Source organism: Budorcas taxicolor, chromosome 13, assembly GCF_023091745.1.
Source record: "Budorcas taxicolor isolate Tak-1 chromosome 13, Takin1.1, whole genome shotgun sequence".
Classification (NCBI taxonomy): domain Eukaryota; kingdom Metazoa; phylum Chordata; class Mammalia; order Artiodactyla; family Bovidae; genus Budorcas; species Budorcas taxicolor.
Window position 1 is genome coordinate 36,615,436 of NC_068922.1, and position 19,236 is coordinate 36,634,671.

At 42.8% G+C, this 19,236-nt stretch overlaps 1 protein-coding gene across 3 annotated transcripts in view; it reads left to right on the plus strand.

The window, feature by feature from the left end:
• MKX (mohawk homeobox) overlaps nt 1-17,065 on the plus strand; it is a 68,044-nt gene extending 50,979 nt beyond the window's left edge. For 2 of the 3 annotated variants that reach the window (XM_052650979.1, XM_052650980.1), the window contains exons 6-7: nt 15,304-15,337; nt 15,443-17,065. In XM_052650979.1, the coding sequence (XP_052506939.1) occupies nt 15,304-15,337; nt 15,443-15,629 (221 nt within the window). In that variant the 3' untranslated portion in view covers nt 15,630-17,065. The remainder of the gene's footprint in view (nt 1-15,303; nt 15,338-15,442) is intronic. The other variant, XM_052650981.1, reaches the window with a different exon arrangement.
• Nucleotides 17,066-19,236: the final 2,171 nt, after the last annotated feature.

The window sequence follows — 19,236 nt, forward strand, 5'->3', positions numbered from 1 at the left end:
AATGGCTGTCCACTCCAGTATTCTGGCCTGGAGAATTCCATGGACTGTACAGGCCGTGGAATTGCAAAGAGTCAGACACAATTGAGCGACTTTCACTTCACTTCGTAAGTGATACCATTCAGTATTTGTCTTTCTCTATAAGACGATTTTTATAAACCTCCTAAGGTAGACTGAAAATCAGCTAGATAATATATCCAGCTACTTAGAGTATAAAACATAAGAGAAATACCCTGTGGACGGACTCCTGTTCTCCTCTTGTGCTGAGGGCTATGTAATTAAATGCTGCCTCAGAGCCCAAGGAACAATGGCTCACTTCTTCCTGCATGTTTGTAATGTCCCCTGTTCAGCTCCCATTGTGGGTGGCCTGGGAGGATGGATTCTCTTCTTGTGTTCAGTAGATGCCTTCAGCTTCCCTGGCTTGGGACCCACATGCAAACCGTATGTGCAGCAGAGCATGGCTCACTCCTGCTGGCTTTAACTGGGGTGTGTCTAACAGGACAGACCGCTGACATAGTGGAGGATGCAGAGAGCAGCGCTGTGGCACGTTTGTAGTTTCAGGAGCCTTCACAGCTCTGCTGTTTTTGTAAGTGTTCTGCCCTCAGATCCAAGACTGGTCCCTTCTGTTTCCCTGTCTGGAAGTGTGGAAAAGTGACTAGAATCACCACAAGGGAGGGGAGAGGCCACCTGCCTGCAGGAACTTGGGGATCTTGCAAGGAATTACGATTTTCCTGCTGTTAGTACCTGAAGAAGGAGCAAATTTTTGTCCTTTCATGATGACAATATGTAGTTTGTTTACTCTTGCTGATTTAGTCCTTTGATTCAAAGCAATGACTTCAGTCTTCTTCACTCTGCTCACTCATCACCTATTTCTGGCTGTCTAGAGATTTAATACTTAAGTCACTTTTGGGTATATATGATATATCTCATCACCAAATGCTGAAGTGTGACTAAGTAGATCTGATTGGTCCTGGAAAGGTAACTTTTGTTTCTTTCTCTTTTTTTGCACAGCTTTCTGCCTTTCCCTCTCTCCCTTTATTTTAAAATTAGTTTACACAACTGAAACATATTTCTCTCTAAAAGTCATCAAAAAGTACGTGAAAGGGTAGAAAATATAATAGCAGAGGATTGCTTCTAGTCCAAAAATAATATTGGATTCATTGTCCTTTTCTCTAAATCAGTCACTTTCAATGATTAAAACAAAGATGTTTTCTCTTTTATTTTTGAGGTGTCTTATTTACTTATATCACAGGGCTTCCCTGGTAGCTCAGCTGGTAAAGAATCTGCCTGCAATGCAGGAGACACCAGTTCAATTCCTGGGTCGGGAGGATCTGCTGGAGAAGGGATAGGCTACCCACTAGTATTCTTGGGCCTCCCTAAGGGCTCAGCTGGTAAGGAATCCCCTGCAATGAGGGAGTCCTTGGTTCAATCCCTGGGTTGGGAAGATCCCCTGGAGAAGGGAACTCATTTATAGAACATTGTGAACAGCAGCTGTTGAGCATTTAAATATATTTAAATCATGCAAGCATGCCAGTCTTCTGTGTTAAAATTTCCATGAAATGGCTGTGCAGAAACTTTTCTGTATGTTAAGCTCACTCTTCTTTCTGATGATCAAGCACTTGTATTTTTTCTTTTTAATCTAAGATCCTAAGAGTGCTCTCTTTACAATTTCTTTGCTTCATGTTTAACTACTACATTTTTACTATCTTGTGAGAGAAACACCCCCTTGTGAGACTGAACTTCTTCAGGCTTTGGTATGGAGCCTGTATGTCTAACTTGGGTCAGCACTGGCGGGCGGTGGTCCCAGCACAGGAAGAACCCATGTGCTCTGCAGGAAGAAGGAACCCAGCTCGTTCTCCAGCAGATACTGGCCGAGGGTTGTTTCCAGTTTTCAGCCTGCCCCTGGATCTCTGGGGGACTTCGAGGTGACAACCATTAGTACTTGGATCCTTTTCAGCCCTTTGAGTCAGAGTCTCTGCCATCTCTGCTCTTGTTTAGAAGCAAAGCCATCAGCAGGCTGAGACAGGAGCCCCTCTGACCTCCTTCACAGCTCAGCTCAGCATCCTGACCACTGAGCTCTATTTTAGTGATTTTGGTCCCAGGGGTGACCACATTGTTTGCATGGTGGTTCTGTTCCCTTTGTCCCCGTTCCTCTTTAGAGATCATATAGCTCCAGTTACCTCTCGGGGCTGCTGTAAAAATAACAGATTAAAAATGACCAAAAACTGTTTGTAAACCTCATCACCGTGTATAATAAAACCAAGGTCTGTCCTTTTTGAAGCAGGCCTGAACAAAACATTCTACTAAGGGCAACAGAAACTAAGTTTACTTTACTTTATGAAGGCTTTTTATCCTACCCTAGAAAGAAAAAAAAAAACAACTCTGCATTACATTGAATAATTACTTTTTGATGACCACTATCTGGATTACTATTTGTCACTCTATTTTCCCAAAGGAAAATTTAGAAAAATATAAGACTCTCGAAAATAAAAGGCCCTACATCACAGCAATATAGAAGTGGGTCTACATGTTTATTTTCAAAATAGAAAACACAGATCTTGTAACAGTCTGTCATTACCATAGCTGTTCCAGTTAGAAGAAGAAGGGTGATTTGATTATTTTGAAGAACTGTGCCATGTTTTACAGTGGAAATCGTGGGTTCCTTTATTCTTAAGTTGTATTTGTAAAGACTCCCCCTAAGTTATACATCACTCCATAGCAAAAACTGTAACACCTGAGGAAAATAATGCAAGTCAAGTTTTATATGTTGTTTAGTTGCTAAGTTGTGTCCAACTCCTTTGCGACCCCATCTGTCCATGGGATTTCCCAGGCAAGAATGCCAGAGTGGGTTGCCATTTCCTTCTCCAGGGGATCTTCCTGATCCAAGAATTGAACCTGCATTGTTAGGTGGATTCTTTACTGCTGAGCCACCAAGGAAGCCCAAAGTTTTATTACTCCTCCTATTAATAAAAAGGCAGGTTTTTTTTTGTTTTTGTTTTTAGTGGTGTTAAGCAAAAATAGTGGAGAAGGCAGTGGCAACCCACTCCAGTACTCTTGCCTGGAGAATCCCATGGATGGAGGGGCCTGGAAGGCTGCAGTCCATGGGGTTGCTAAGAGTCGGACACGACTGAGTGACTTCACTTTCACTTTTCACTTTCATGCATTGGAGATGGAAATGGCAACCCATTCCAGTGTTCTTGCCTGGAGAATCCCAGGGACAGAGGAGCCTGTTGAGCTGCCGTCTATGGGGTCGCACTGAGTTGGACCGACTGCTGCGACTTAGCAGCAGCAGCAGCAAAAATAGACAAAAACATTTTGAACCTGGAGTCACCCATTTCTGAACGGCATTTTCCTAATACAAGTGTTATATCTGCTACTGATACAAAGATAGAGTCGGGAACTCGGAGCATTAATTGCAGCCTTGGCTGTCCCAGCTGAGGCCTAGGGCACTTGGCAACAACGCGGAGCCTGGAATGGCCCCCACAGTTGGTGAAGGTCGGCAGACAGTGTCAGCGTCACTTCACTTGGGGAACTGTAGCGTCATAACCCTTCCGTCTATGGGATCACACAGAGTTGGATACGACTGAAGTGACCTAGCAGCAGTAGCAGCCCTTCCTACAGGCCAGGTTCTGTTTCAAGAGCTGGGCACTGGACACCACGTTGAATCCTCACTGCAAGCCCAGGAGGGACAGTTACTGTTTCCTCGTTTTGGGGGGAGCCCTTCAGATGCAGTTCACATACGTGACTCACACAAGTCCTGTTCCTACTGAGCCCACAGCTATTTTCCTGTGATCTTAAGACACGTCCTATGACTTAGAGAAATTACTGTATAAAATCATGGGCTTGACCTATAAAATGTTTTTGATTTCTCCCCAAATTGATCAACTTGTTAGAGGTAAACAACTTATCCCCTTCTATTTTAAAGAAAATTTTTGTATCCTACCTTTGGGTGAGAGCAGTGGAATAGGACATGTATACGCCACTGTGTGTATACTCAGTCATGTCCAACTCTTTGTGACCCCATGGACTGTAACCCACCAGGGTCCTCTGTCCATGGGATTCTCCAGGCAAGCATACCGGAGAGGGTTGCTATTTCTTATGCGAGGAGATCTTCCTGATCCCAGGAACCAACCCACATCTCTTGTATCTACTGCATTGGCAGGCAAATTCTTTACCACTGTGCCACCTAAGAAGCTCCTGTGCTATTTCACAAATAGATTCCTGGTGATTATGTGGTCTTCTCTTGATCAAAGGGGGTCATCAGAAGACTTCTAGACTAGGGGAATGCTTAGACCTACAGCCACACCCATGGCCAGCAAAATCTTCTACCTCATCTTTATGCCTCCTGCCTTCCATACCATCAACAAAAATCTTTCCAATTTTCGTTTGAAAGTCCTTCCCCACCCTGGTTTAGACTTTAAATGACTGTTCCTGGAATTAAAAGCAGAAAATCACAGAACCTTTAAGTGTAGAAATGTGTGAACATAGAACCCTGACATGCCAAGTATAGTTTTAACATTTCAAGTGTATTAGCAACATCCAAATGTACTTGAAATGTAGGAGAAGGACTGGTAGTACAGTTCATCTATGTCTGAAATATGCTTCTTTTCTATTAATAAATACAGCAGATGAACTGTGAGTAGAGAAACTGTCATTTGCTCCTCTTCTGAAAGAGCCAAGAAGTTGGCAAACATCCTCTGTCTTATTGTGTCATTTCTGGTGTTAATGCATTCAGACAGGTTTAACAGCAAGATCGCCTAGTCTGAAGTGTCATTTCTGGAGATGGTATTAAGGAATTTGAAAAGCATGGCCATAATGTGAGCCAAGTCAAGGATACACTACGGTTCATGTATCAAAGCAGAAGTACTTTTTGATGATTTTTCAGAGATACTGATGAACTTAAAAATACATAGATGGAGCCAGATTTTCCAGCCAATTTCTAGATTATAACAAATACACATTTTTTCTATTTAAAAGGCCTTTTTTTTTTCGCTAAAGGAAATTGTGTTAGTACTTTCTAACATAACACTATTCAGCTATATATTTACTAAACATCAACCTTTTAGAACTGCAGTGTGGCAGCCACACCCATGGTCGTTTTGCATTGTTGCAAAACTTGGTGGATGAATGTCAATGTCATCACCCTGGGACAAAACTAAAGTTTAGCCAAGAATCAGAGCAAGTCTACCCTGTTTTTAGAACTAGTAGCCCAACTTGCATGTAAAAGAGAGCACTTTTATAAACAATTAATGCTCCTTGTAACACACAGGCAAACACAGAAGTTATTTGCGTGTAATTAGGAAGGCATTTTCTGAGATTTTGGCTGAAAACTTCACTTTCATGAATGAAACATTTGGGTGACATCTCCAGTATTCCCCTTGAGAAAATGAAGTAACAAAATCCATTAGACACTTAAAATCAGTGGATATTCTTTAATGTGGCTCCAGCGTTCTCTGTCTTGGCATGTTACCGTACTTTGGCACAAAATAGCATCAGAAAAGCCATTTTGTCTTTGAAGATGATAGATTCTGCACCCTTAATCCATTAATCTAGGCTGATGGGCTTTGCCCAGAGTTAAAATATTTCATCTTACATAATGGTTTTCATATCAAAGCTCTGAACAATACTAACTTTTCTGGTGACTACATTCAAACTCTCCGAGAGGTTAATTTTTACAAGGATTTGTGTATCAGTCGTTCTTGGTATATATGCTTAAGCTTTCTTATAAGTAGTTTTGGAAAATATGAAATCACACATTCCTCATAACAACCCTGAATCTAACGTGATTAGCCCCACTTTCTAGGTAAGAAAGTCAGAGCACAGAGAGGTCAGTCCTTCGGCAGATTGTCACACAGAGAATCAGTGGTGGAGCAGAGATCCAACCCCAGCCTCTGGCTCTAGGGTCTGGGCTCTACCCACTGCCCCACACTGCCTCTGTACTTCACAGCAGACCACCCTCAGAGTTAGTAATGACATGCTAAGAATAGAAATGAGAATACTTAACATTTCCAGACCCCCTTTCTGGTTACTTACCAACAATTTCCTCCCTAGAGACTACATTCTGATCTTCAAAGTGAAATTTCAGACTGAAGGGTTTCAACTTTGGGAAGGTGGAGCCCTTGAGATCACAGAGGAGCGATCTTGGTAATGGGACCACGCAGAGTAATTTAGGATTGAGGACATTTAATATCTTTAGTGGGAAAGATGGAAAGTGGAGCTGAGACATTCTAATTGGGTGGTGCTGTGCATATTTGAAAAGTTACTTTCAGTTGCAAATCCCACTTTCTATGCCTTTAGTCCTCTAGTCCAGACTGATGAGGTCAGAATAACTGTTTTACCAGAACAAAGGTTCAGCTCATAATTAACAAGGAGACCCTCTGCATAGTCAGAAAAGTCACAGGAAGGCTCTGTAGCCCCTTAACTGATAAGGACAACATTTACAGGTTTATCCACAGGTGCATGTGCTCCTGGAACAGGGAAGGTGTTCTGCTTCTGTTCATGCAGTATAACCTATCCTGAAAGCTTCCCCCTCTTCACTATTGGTCTAGTAGAGGGGTGTGGTTTCTAATGTTTTATTTTCTGGGAGGAGATAGAGAGCAGGCTGCATTGACAGAAAGGCAACTGAAGGTGGGGACCCTGTGGATACAGGCCATCTGGGCACCATTAGCTGTAGTGCAGGGCCAGCCCACATGAGAGGTAACAGGAAGGAGAAGAATCCTCAGCCAGATGGTGGAAGTCATGGCTGGAGGAAGCACTGGCTTAATTTTTGGAAAAGATTTTTCTCTAAACTCAAATAATTTTGGGAGCCACTCATTCTTTAAGGCCCCAGGATAAATAATGTAGCTAGTATATTGCAAAAGGGAGAAAAAAATACCATGGAAGATCCATGAAGCTGAGGTGGGTTTCATTTTGTAATTTTCACTATTCCAAAGGGCTTCCCTTGTGGCTCAGCTGGTAAAGAATCTGCCTGCAATGCGGGAGACTTGGGTTCGATCCCTGGGTTGGGAAGATCCCTTGGAGAAGGAAAGGCTACCCACTCCAGTATTCTGGCCTGGAGAATTCCATGGACTGTATAGTCCATGGGGTCGCAAAGAGTCAGACACGACTGAGCGACTTTCACTTCACTTCACTTCACTATTCCAAAAGGCTCCATAATCCTTCCATGAGCAATAGCCTTGATAGTCATGGAGTTTTTATGGCAGTCTTTTCCTGTCATGCTGAACTTTTAAAGTGCAATTCACTTTTGGTCTGTGGCGCTGGGAAAAAAAAAAAAAACAAACCAGCTGAATCATCAACAGATAAATGTTACGGGTTGTTGGATAGGTTTTTTTCCCCTTCCTTTTTGGGGAGGATCACTCAGGATGATTTATCTTTACTCATTCAAAAGCTCTCACTACCCCTAAAGAGAGGATAACCACAAACATTTCCTCTAAAAGTGAGGCAGTAGCAGCTGTCTGGCAGTTACTTAGCAGTTATTCCCTCCTGGTGATGCAAGGGGGATCACAGAACAGAGGCCCACGGGGCCAAAGGCTGGTCCAGTCCCTGGCCTGTGGGGGTGAAGGGCGGGGCAAGTGAGCAAAGCTTCTTCTGTATTTACAGCCACTCCCCATGGTTTGGCATTACCTGAGCTCTGCCTCCAGTCAGATCAGGGGTGGCTTTAGAGTCTCCTAGGAACACAAACCCTACTGTGAAACACACATGCGAGGGAGCTAGGTGGTGGTTGTTGTTCAGTCACTCAGTCATGTCCGATTCTTTACGACCCCATGGACTGCAGTACGCCAGGTTTCCCTGTCCTTCACTGTCTCCCAGAGTTTGCTCAAACTCAAGTCCATTGAGTCAGTGATGCTATCCAACCATCTCGTCCTCTGTCGCCCTCTTCTCTTCCTGTCCTCAATCTTCGCCAGCATCAGTCTTTTTCAGTGAGTTGGCTCTTCAAAAATCAGGTGGCCAAAGTTTTGGAGCTTCAGCTTCAGCATCAGTCCTTCCAGTGAATAGTCAGGGTTGATTTCTTTTAGGATTGACTGGTTTGATCTCTTGCAGTCCAAGGGACTCTCAAGAGTCTTCTCCAACATCGCAGTTCAAAAGCATCAATTCTTTGGCACTCAGCCTTCTTTATGGTTTAACTCTCACATCCATACGTAACTACTGGAAAAACCATAGTTTTGACTAGATGGACCTTTGCTGGCAAAGTGATTGCATGCTCCATATGAGAATCATCCTGAAACCATCCCCCTCACACACCAGTCTGTGAAAAAAATTGTTATCCATGAAACCATTCCCTGGAGCCAAAAAGGCTGGGGACCGCTGTTGCTAGGGAGTGTAACTCTAACTTAAAGTGCAAAGATGGGGCTTCCTGGTAGCTCAATGGTAAAGGATCTTCCTGCCAATGCAGGAAACATGGCAGGAGATTGATTCCACATGCCTTAGGGCAACGGAGCCCCTTCACCACCCCTGAGGCCACGTGCCCTAAAGCCCGTGCTTCGCCACTAGAGAACCCACCGCAGTGAGAAGCGGGAGCACTTCTGCTGGAGAGTCGTCCCCACTTGTTGCAACTGGAGGAAAGCCTGTGCAGCAGTGAGCACCCAGCCCAGCCAATAAACAAATAAATAAAATTATCAAAGTGCAGGGATGAGCTCAACAGAGCGTAGGTTTCCTGTTCTGTGATTTGGACCATTTTTTTAAATATATATTACAGACTAAATAATAAGGAAGGGGTTAAGCCTTTTTGAGGTCCTCCTTGTAGCTCAAACGGTAAAGAGTTTGCCTGCAATTCAGGAAACCTGGGTTTGAACCCTGGGTCAGGAAGATCCTCTGGAGAAGGAAATGTCAACTCACTCCAGTAGTCTTGCCTAGAGAATCCCATGGGCAGAGGAGACTGGTGGGCTACAGTCCATGGGATTGCAACGTGTCAGACATGACTGAGCAACTAACGCTACACCAAGTCTTTTTTTTTTTTTTTGGCCTGGGAGTATCTTTATGGTCTAAAATACTAGCAAAAAGTACAGAAAAGATGTTGCTGCCGCTGCTGCTGCTAAGTCGCTTCAGTTGTATCTGACTCTGTGCAACCCCATAGATGGCAGCCCACCAGGCTCTGCCGTCCCTGGGATTCTCTAGGCAAGAACACTGGAGTGGGTTGCCATTTCCTTCTCCAATGCATGAAAGTGAAAAGGGAAAGTGAAGTCACTCAGTCGTGTCCAACTCTCAGCGACCCCATGGACTGCAGCCTGCCAGGCTCCTCCATCCGTGGGATTTTCCAGGCAAGAGTACTGGAGTGGGGTGCCATTGCCTTCTCCGTGAAATGCTAGTAATTGTTATATTAACAGTAGCCCCTTCTTATAACATTCAAGATTCTCAATATCCAAGTTTAAACCGAGTGGAGCTAGATTTTGAATTTTTTCAAGCTGTTTCTTTTTCATAGATTCAAAAAGAAAAAACAAATATTGCCACATCAGAGTAGGCCAGGTGATAGATTATTATCTTATTTATTAGCAAAAGGATAGGGAAAAGGTAGAAGTTAAGTGAAAAAGCAAGTTCTAAAACATGTACAAAATGACTGTCTTTAAAAAAAAATGTATATAAACTTACTTTGGGAGGCCATTCATCCAAATATTTATTCGAGTTATCCCTAAACTGCCCTCGATTTTCTCTTTTCCACTTTTTCCTGTATTTTCTGCAGCAAACCTACATGACTTTCTTATTAGAGAATAACAACAAATGCTACTTTTATTTTTTCTTTAATGTTTATTTGTTAAGATTGTTTTTGGATGGGGACCATTTTTAAAGTCCTTATTGAATTTGTTACAATATTGCTTCTGTTTTATGTTTTGTTTTCCTTTTTTGGCCGGAGGCATGTGGGATCTTAGCTCACCTACCCAGGATCGAACTCACACCCTCTGCCTTGGAAAGCGAAGTCTTAACCATTGGACCTCCAGGGAAATCCCGAAATTCTGTTTTTAAAAGTAAATAAATGTAGCGTTACAGTGGAATCAATCAGTCTGCCGGGTGTGTGAACCCAGCCCAGACCTAGTGCCTAGGGAAGTAGAGACAGACAGGACAAGGGGAATGGGGATCTGTCTATTATGAGATCCTGCAAATCTGGAGCAATCGGTATTTCGGAATCTCTAGTGAGGCTTCATATCTGGCCAATTCCCCAAGAGTCTCAGTCTTTATCTCCGCTGTGTCAAGTATGTAAATAACTCCAGAGATGGATCCGGGTGGTGTGCCAGGGGCCCTCAGGACTCTGAGGTGAGAAACACTAGGCCTGGCTATCCCACCCCTGCTCTCTCCAGCAGCGGCCCCCAAACCGACCAAGGGTGAGAGGGTACAGATGTCAAGCATCTGGAGCTCTCTCTCTCTCTGCCTTCATTTAGGAAAACGTACATTGGATGGATGACTCAGATCACTTAATTAAAAATACTCAGGTTCTTAGACACAATTTTATTTACCTTTCCGTGATGTGAGTAGTCTTTGGGGAAACGTTTCAAGACATTCCTAACTTTAGGACTTAACTGATTAAATTTGAAAACCATCTCAGCACAAAAGCTTTGGCCCTATTTTTGTCTCTTTTTATGACCAGAAATATTACCTCAGGAATATGTATTTCAGAGTTAATATTTCTGAACCATGTTTCTCAAACTTGAATGGACACTCTGCCCACAGGGCTTTGCGCTCACACGACTGTGAGCTGCAGTGGGACTGAATTTCCTTTATAATTGTTTCTCTACTTAACTTTATAAGGAAACACATGTCCAAACTGAGGATAGCCCCATTTTAAGTTTCAACATGGTTTGGGTTTTACAGCATCCAAGATTTTCCTAACTACGCAAGTCTTTTTTTTTTTCTTTTTCATTCCTTTTCTTTTTTGGTCTTAAAACATGCTCTTTTGGCTGGTTCAGCAAGTTGTTCCTGCCAACCAGTTGCTTTTATGGTAATTGACAGCGTAGCTGATTTTTGGAACCTGAGGATCTAAAAAGGCATTTTAGCTCAGACGTGGGAGAGGCTGAGCCAAGCTACTTGCAGAGTAGGAGATAGGCTGAGCTGAATGTAGGACATGCATAGACCTTGGGTCTGTGCACGGTAATTAGCGTCAGGGAAACGCCTGCTCTGGCTCAGACTGCCCTCTTTTCAGCAGCGTTCAGAGCCCTTCCTTCTCCTGTCAGATCCTTCCTTGAGCTACTGGGTGCCACTCCTGGAGGAGAGCCAGTGAGACTGCCCATCTGCTGCAGTGGCGTTGAGTTGGGAGTGGGGGGAGTGTTCAGAAACCCACCCTTCCTTAAATCCTGATGATCGGCTGAAAGACACAAAGCCATTGAACCAGATAACTGCCGGCTGGTTTATACTTCAAAGGAAAAGAGCATGTGAAAAAAAAAAAAATTCACATTTAACACAACTATTTCATAGAATGAGCGGGGTCGTGCATTTTCTGAACTCCCCTCAGATAATCTAGGGCATTTCCCCAGATTTGGTCTCAGCACAAGGAATAGGGGGGGAAAAGGTCTCCCCAAACTGCCAGATCTTTATAGTTCTTCGCTTTCCTACAAAAGCACGAATGTTTTCAGAGTAAAAGGGCCCCTGTTTGCTGTCTTCCCCTGGCTGCTTCCTCTGGGAACTGTGCCTCCGAGGGGGCGGGGGTGGGGGGGTGTCTCTCAGATGCATAATACCCAGTAGTAGGAAAAGCACACCCTTCTAACACCAGCGTATGTTCTGTACCAAAACCTGGGCACAGAGAGCCCCCCACCCCCAGCCCCAAAGGCAGTCGTAGTCAGCTTTTCCTTCTCGGTTTGAAATCGTCGACATTGAAGTTTGTTACATGCTGTTTTAACACTGGACTGATACAGAAGCAGACTGTTTTTCATTCCTTTTTTTTTTTTTTTTTAATTTTAAAATCTTTAATTCTTACATGTGTTCCCAAACATGAACCCCCCTCCCACCTCCCTCCCCATAACATCTCTGTGGGTCATCCCCATGCACCAGCCCCAAGCATGCTGTATACCTTTTCTTCTGTGGTTGGGAAAGGAACCTGAACCCATACCTTATGACACTAAGTGCCCATCTGCCCTAGAAATAAAACACAGGAATCCTCTTTGTTGCAAGGACATTGTGAAAATTCCTGAAACTAATGAAGAACTCCCAAATGGGAATGGGGTCTCTGTGGTTACACTTTGAAGTGTATTTTCATAAGGTATTTTCATAAGCACCAAACTGTGAAACACATAGACCCCAAGAGTAAACAGAGTTTTACAGTTTCACAGTTGGCTGTGGTCAAGGTGTTTCTTGGTGGAATGATTTCAGCAAGCAGTCATGAAGTTAGGGAGTGCTTGCAGTGTCTAGCAGGCAAGGGGGCCAAGGAAGCTCTCCGTGGACCTTCACAGGGATGTCTGTGTCTTCCTTGCATGTGCAGTCGGCAGCCACCTGCTTCCTTCCTGTCCTCTGCTCTGTAACCACTCTCTGTTGACAGTCCAGGTGGGGAATCTGATTCTGTCCATTCGAGAGAGCTCCATCCCTGAGCCAGAACATGAGTCACGTGGTCTTCTCTAAATTAGGTTGTGTTATTTCCCTAACGTTATTTAGGGAATCATGGACCTTACTCTGCTTTTGCCAAGACTTTCCATTGAATAAATATCTCCAAAACCTATTGTTTCTCTTTGGCAACAGAATGGTTGCATTGTGGACAAAAGTGAGCAAAGGCTAACCCCCTTTTTTATTCTCTTTCCCTCTCTGTAAAATGTCTAGTGTTGTTAGCTTTTCTTGTCCTAAACAAAGGCATTGACTTATTCTCTGTTCTGGTCGTGCCTTGTGTCTGTCGTCATTGAGCCAAGATTTGCAGATAATAGCACAAAGAAAGACTTAACAGACAGCAGAGACTTGCTGTCCACACGCAGAGTTGTTTTCTCGTTGTTCAGTCGCTAAGTCATGTCCAGTTCTTTGCGACCCCATGGACTGCAGCATGCCAGGCTTCCCTGTCCTTCACCATCTCCCGAAGCTTGCTTAAACTCATGTCCATTGAGTTGGTGATGTCATCCAACCATCTCATCCTCTGTTGCCTCCTTTTCCTCCTTTTCCAGTGAGTCAGTTCTTCGCATTAGGTGGCCAAAGTTACTAACGCCAAAAAAGTTAGACCTGAGTGAACTGTGGGAGTTGGTGATGGACAGGGAGGCCTGGCGTGCTGCAATTCATGGGGTTGCAAAGAGTCGGACATGACTGAGCGACTGAACTGAACTGAACTGAAAGTGCCTAGAATCATACAAGGAACACAGGGCACAGTCAGTAAGCTAGGATTATCACAGTTCTATGAATTCAAAGTTGTCATTCTTTTCTTCTATTTACATGAATAATTTTCTAATTCCAAAATTATCAAGCAGCAGAGGTGGAGCTAACCGTCCAAGCCAACCTTGCAGGGGCCAGAAGGTCCAGAAGATGATCAACTGCTCACGGATCCACTTATTTTTCCAAAGATGCCTTCAAACAAAAGAAAACCAAAGGGACTAACATTTATTGTTCCATTTGGGGCCAGACGCATGCAGTCCCGGGCTTCCCTGGTGGCTCAGACAGTAAAGAATCCACCTAGGTAATATCCCTGAGTTGGGAAAACCCCCTGGAGGAGGGCATGGCAACCCACTCCAGTATTCTTGCCTGGAGAAGCCCATGGACAGAGGAGCTTAGCGGGCTATAGCCCGTGGGGTCACAAAGAGGCAGACAGGGCTTAGGGATTAAGCACAGCCCAGCACCACACATCGTCTCATTTAGTTATTTGTTAGTTTCATTTAACAACCCTGTCATTTATTCACTAAGTGCTTTTGTTTCTCTTGATGTCTTCCTTTTCTTTTTTTTTTTGGTGTGGGGGTGAGGTGGGCCTTGAGTAAAAAGATTGTGCAAAGAGCTCATGGTGACCATTATTATCTCAGGTCTTCACTGCATGGCCTGACTTAGGATGTGTGAACACATTTCATTGACTCTTTTCTGAAGGCATCAAAGTTTAGCTACTATGTCGAAGTGGCCATATCGCTACTTTCTTTTCCCTCTCATCCCTGGAAGTGCCACCACGGCTGGACTATATTATGATCATGTTCATGCTTTGCCTCCCAGGTCTCTCCTGGTTCCACAGCTCTCTGGGAGCCCAGGGCTGGACATTAGGGTGCATGGCCTAACTAGCCTTGAGTATTGCAGAGAAAAAAAATTGGCCTTCAGAAATACTGGGTTAGGAGAGAAGAAGAAAAGGAGAGGTCTGGGAGCAGGAAAAAGCTTTCCAGAAACCATGGAGCTCAGAGACAGCTGTGAGCAAATGCCATGTTTCTTGTGCTTCTCGTGTGTGTCACAGCGCCTCCTGCAGCTTCTTGGTGGTAATGGTGGTTGTTGATGGAAGTGACTTAACTACTGTACTTTGGGGTCTCTAAGGCTGATGGGGAGTCCCAACCCCATTCTTTGTTCTTCCCCCACTTCTTTACCCTCTGGAATCTTTCCCTCCAGCATATCTGTTTTTGTGTTCCCAATATCTCGTTCTTTTGGCCAAAGGAGTTCCCCTAGAGAGGCTAAATCCAGACCAGAAACCCATTTCATCCTCCTTTGTAATAATGTGGTTTTGATAGACATGCATGTTCTGAGTGAAGGAGCCAATCTAAACCAGAGGTGAAAATGCATGAGCAGAGGCCACACCCTAACCTTCATTCCCTGCAGTGGAGGGTGCAGGGCTCATGTGGACCTTACACACCTGACCTGCTTGTTCTAATGCACCAGGAATTCCAGGTTGCTGTCAGCATTGGGTCATTTGTTCACCTGCTGACTTGCCAGAGGGGACTATGGCCAGTCTTTTTCCTGAGATGAGGTTTGATTTCCAGGAAACCATAGACTATTGAGCTACAGGCACCCCAAAGACCATCCAGGAGCCCGTGTTTTATAGTTCAGGCTCTCCTGGTGGCTCAGTTGTAAAAAAATCCTCCTGCCAATGCAGGAGAAGGGAGTTTGATGCTTGACCCGGGAAGATCCCACATTCTGTGGAGCAACTAAGCCTATATGCCACAACTATCACGCCTGCACTCTGGAGTCCAGGAGCGGCAAATCCTGAGCCTATGCACCGCAGCTACTGATGCCTGAGTGTGCTAGAGCCTGTGATCTGCAACCAAAGAAGCCGCCCCTATCAGAAGCCCGTGCACCGCAACTAGAGAGCAGCCCCCATTCACCCCAACTAGAGAAAAAGCCCAAGCAGCAACACAGATCCAACACAGCCAAAAATAAGTAAATACTGGTGGGTTTTTTGGAAAAAAGAAAGCAAAAAAAGAAAAGTAATCCAATCTTTGCTTTTCTTTACAGACACTCTGGAAAATGGATCTAATAAGGGTGACAGGTGAGTGGTATGTTTTTATTTGCCATCCATGCTTTTCAGTGATGATCTTTTCTATGTACGCTGCTGTGAGTTTGATCATTTTCTTTCTGTTCTGCTTAAATCCAGTGCAGCTACTAGAAAGGGACCGAGCAAGGATGACACGTACTGGAAGGAGATAAATGCAGCCATGGCCTTAACCAATCTCGCGCAGGGAAAGGACAAGCCGCAGGGGACCACCAGCTGCATCATCCAGAAGTCGTCCCACATTGCGGAAGTGAAGACAGTCAAAGTGCCCCTGGTTCCGCAGTTTTAAGAGTTTGTTACTTTTCAGGTGGATGGCTGTTCTTCGCATCAGTGTTTTTCAATAAACCCTCATCCTAAGAGCTGGAGCAGGAGTGACAATGACTCCCTCTCAAACCTCTTCTTATTTTTAATCATCCTAAATGTATCATTTAGTTGCTTCTATAAAAGACATATAAATTATAAAACTCCACTTTAATCAAAAATATTAACTTATTTTATGTTACTCCAAGTATGCGTAAAATGTCTGTGTTGCCGTTACAGTAAGTGCCTTGCTTCTTGAAAATAAGTTACAACGTGGGCACAGCAGAGCAGCAGTGCCTCAAAACGACAGCACCACAATGCTTACTAAACTGTGAGCTTTATTCTGGATGGACCTGCCACCGGTGCCAGGATTGAACACCTTGAAATGTGTTCACTAGTTCACATGTTAAAGCTTGGAAATCTCTTCAGCCCAAATGAAATGTTCCTTTAAAAAAAAAATCTGCAATATTTAAAACTGTTCAATGTGCTTTGCAGAGTGACAGTGAGAATTTTATGCGTGTATCCTGCCTAGATATCTGGTAGGTTACAAACCTCCAAAAGGAAAGGCTTGGGAATCACATAATGTATACATTCAAGGAAAATGGCAATGAATGCGATCAGAAAAATAAGTCTTTGAGCACTGCTGGAAAACACCACGATGCTCTTTAGAATTGATTTGGATTTTTTTCTCAAGTTTTGCCGGTTTTCAAAAACTTCATTATCTCAGTAACTCGAAATTTTCCCGTGTAAAACTCAATTTATAATTTAGTTTTAAAACATAATCCCATTTGCATTAGAGTTCAGTGTTTTTTGTGATGGAAACTGTTTTTCATATGGAATAGCTCTTTTCATATGGAAAAACCTTTTATTTGGTTCATTTCAAATCACAATTGCTGATGGGCACCTTACACTGCATTGAAAACAGGCAATAAAGGAAATGGATCTCTGTGGGTATACATATACACACAACATTGATTTTTAAATTTAAAACATATGGAAAACAAACATTGAACAGTCTCTGAATTTTGCCAAGTAGGACATTAGAATGAAATCATGCATTAAAATAAAGTACATTTTGTTTCTAAATTAGGCTATCATTGAGTGAGAATAATCAATATCAAGAAAGAAGATCTTTTTTAGTATTCTCATCAGCTTGGGGAGGCTTGAAGTTTGAATAAACAGAAGAGACGCCAAATATAACAGAGTAGTTGTGCTCAGAGAAGTAAAAGAGCTTTGACTCTTTAATGGTGGGATGTTTTTTCTGGGTATGTAATCTATTTTATAATTTTTTTTAAAAAAACTGGAAAGCATTTTTGTGAGTGTGAATGACAGCCAGCAGTGCAGCCGCATGGTGATATTTTTCTTTATTTTACAAAATACATTTAAACCCAAAGGCTGCTCTAGTTGATATATGGACAGTATCAGTCTTGATATAAATTGTAGGACACTTTTTCATGTACCATAACATTTGGGGGTTGGGTTTATTTAGTGTAATGAAAATAATTTGATATAAAAATATTTTGTATATATATATATTTTTACTTTGTTTTCTAAGTTGCTGTTTGCAGTAACAGTAAGGGCAAAGCAAGATATGTAAGTTATGACTGTATGATCAGATGAAGTATGAGTTCTTTTGGTTTATAAGATCCTTAAATAGTTATAGATCCATGATAAAAACTTTGGAATCTTTATAAAACAATTTTGCCAAAATGTGATCATGTCAGTGAAAACTAAGGACAAGTACTTCACTCTTTTTCATACTATTATAAGTTATTCTGGTATTAAATATTTTAATAAAATTGTTTTTGTTTTTACATATTTCAGTTAGATAAATGAATGCTGGTTGCTTTTTTATTTAAATTAGTCATAATTGATTTTTACCACCTTTTCAAAAAGAATCGGCAAATTTGTTCTATGTTATAAACTATGGATGACAAGTCAATAAGGACAGCTCTTCACATGATTTTTTGTTTTTGAACACCAAAGCTTGGAGTCTGGTCTATAAATACATCAAGACAGTTATATAATTAGCACATCCTAGGCAGTATCTCCAGTTGCAATTACTTTTACTTTTTTTTTTCTTTTGCTGCTTTAATATTTTCTGGAAATTAAAGTCCTCCCCCCAATCCTTAAAAAAAAAAAAAAAATCTTCAACAATGCTGAGTCAGCAGCTGAGACCCTAACTCATAATTTATGTTGTAGAGAAATAGAATTACCTCTATTCTTTGTTTTGCCATATGTAATCATTTTAATAAAATTAATAACTGCCAGGAGTTCTTGACAGATTTAAAATAAAAGTTAATTTCTAGACCTCACAATGATCATAAGAATGTTGTTTTCCTTTGAGAGCTGACCAGGTGGAAAGAGAAGCAGAACAAAAGGGTCCATTATGTGCCATAATTCTCCTAAGGTTGGTCAGGGATGTGATGTGGGAGCTTCACATTTGGATCAGGGTTGAATTTCATCACCTGAGACCACCTGAGATCACCACCAACCCACCTTTTAAGAGCTGAGGAAAAGAATATATGATGCTCACTGGTAAAATACAGAACTTTAAAATAAACGTTTTCATTAAATACCTTCCTCCAGTAGCTAATACAATACGCATTATTACTGCAAGCTGTGAGTTAGAGAGAACCCTGGCTTTGAGGCTACACGGATCTGTGCCTGCATCCCAACTCTGCCACTCACCACTGACGGGTCCACACCCAGTCCCGCAAAGTGAAAGCAATGAGTTATAACCCATAGAGTGTGCCGCAAGGTTTAAAGATAATATATGATATACAAAGTTCCTGCCACAGTGGGTGCCTGTGTCCTGAGTTGCTTCAGTCGTGTCCGACTCTTGGCAACCTGATGGGTCTGCAGCCCGCCAGGCTCCTATGTCCATGGGATTCTCTAGGCAAGAACACTGGAGTGGGTTGCCATGCCCTCCTCCACGGGATCTTCCCAAACCAAGGACTGAACCCAGGTCTCATGCCTCCTTCATTGGCAGGCGAGTTCTTCACAGCTACCACCACCTGGGAAGCCCCCTTCCACATTGTTTGGCAGTTAATAGGTGCTCAATAACTGGAAGGTATTATCACATAATTTTAATTCCTCTCTATAGAGCTTATGTGCAAGGAAGTAGAAATATAAAGGAACACGAGATGTGGATAGTTTAATAAAGAACCTTGGGAAAGGAAAGCTCTCTGACATGGAAGATTGCATGAAATAGTTAAAGTAGGTATCAAAATTAGGCCTTCAAGAAAGATCGTTTTATTATCATCACTTAAAGTAGAACCAGAGTAGGAAGAACAGATGCGCCCATAGGAAACGCAGCGTGTGCTATGGCTTCCTTCATCCCGTCAACAAGAACTGCTTTCCCCTCTGTTTGTCCTGCTTGATCCTGTTCGAGACGACCAAGAACTCAAACTGCTGTCTGTACTCTGCTCACTCCAAGTAGCGATGTTTAACAAACAGTGGCAACAGCCAGGTCTGCTTTAAAACTCATCCAGCTCAAAGGCATAACATCAGGCAAATAAACACAGAGAATATAGCAAGCTGCCCAGACGCTTCTGTCTGCACCGCTTAGGTCAGATGCCTTGGAAGGCAGTGTG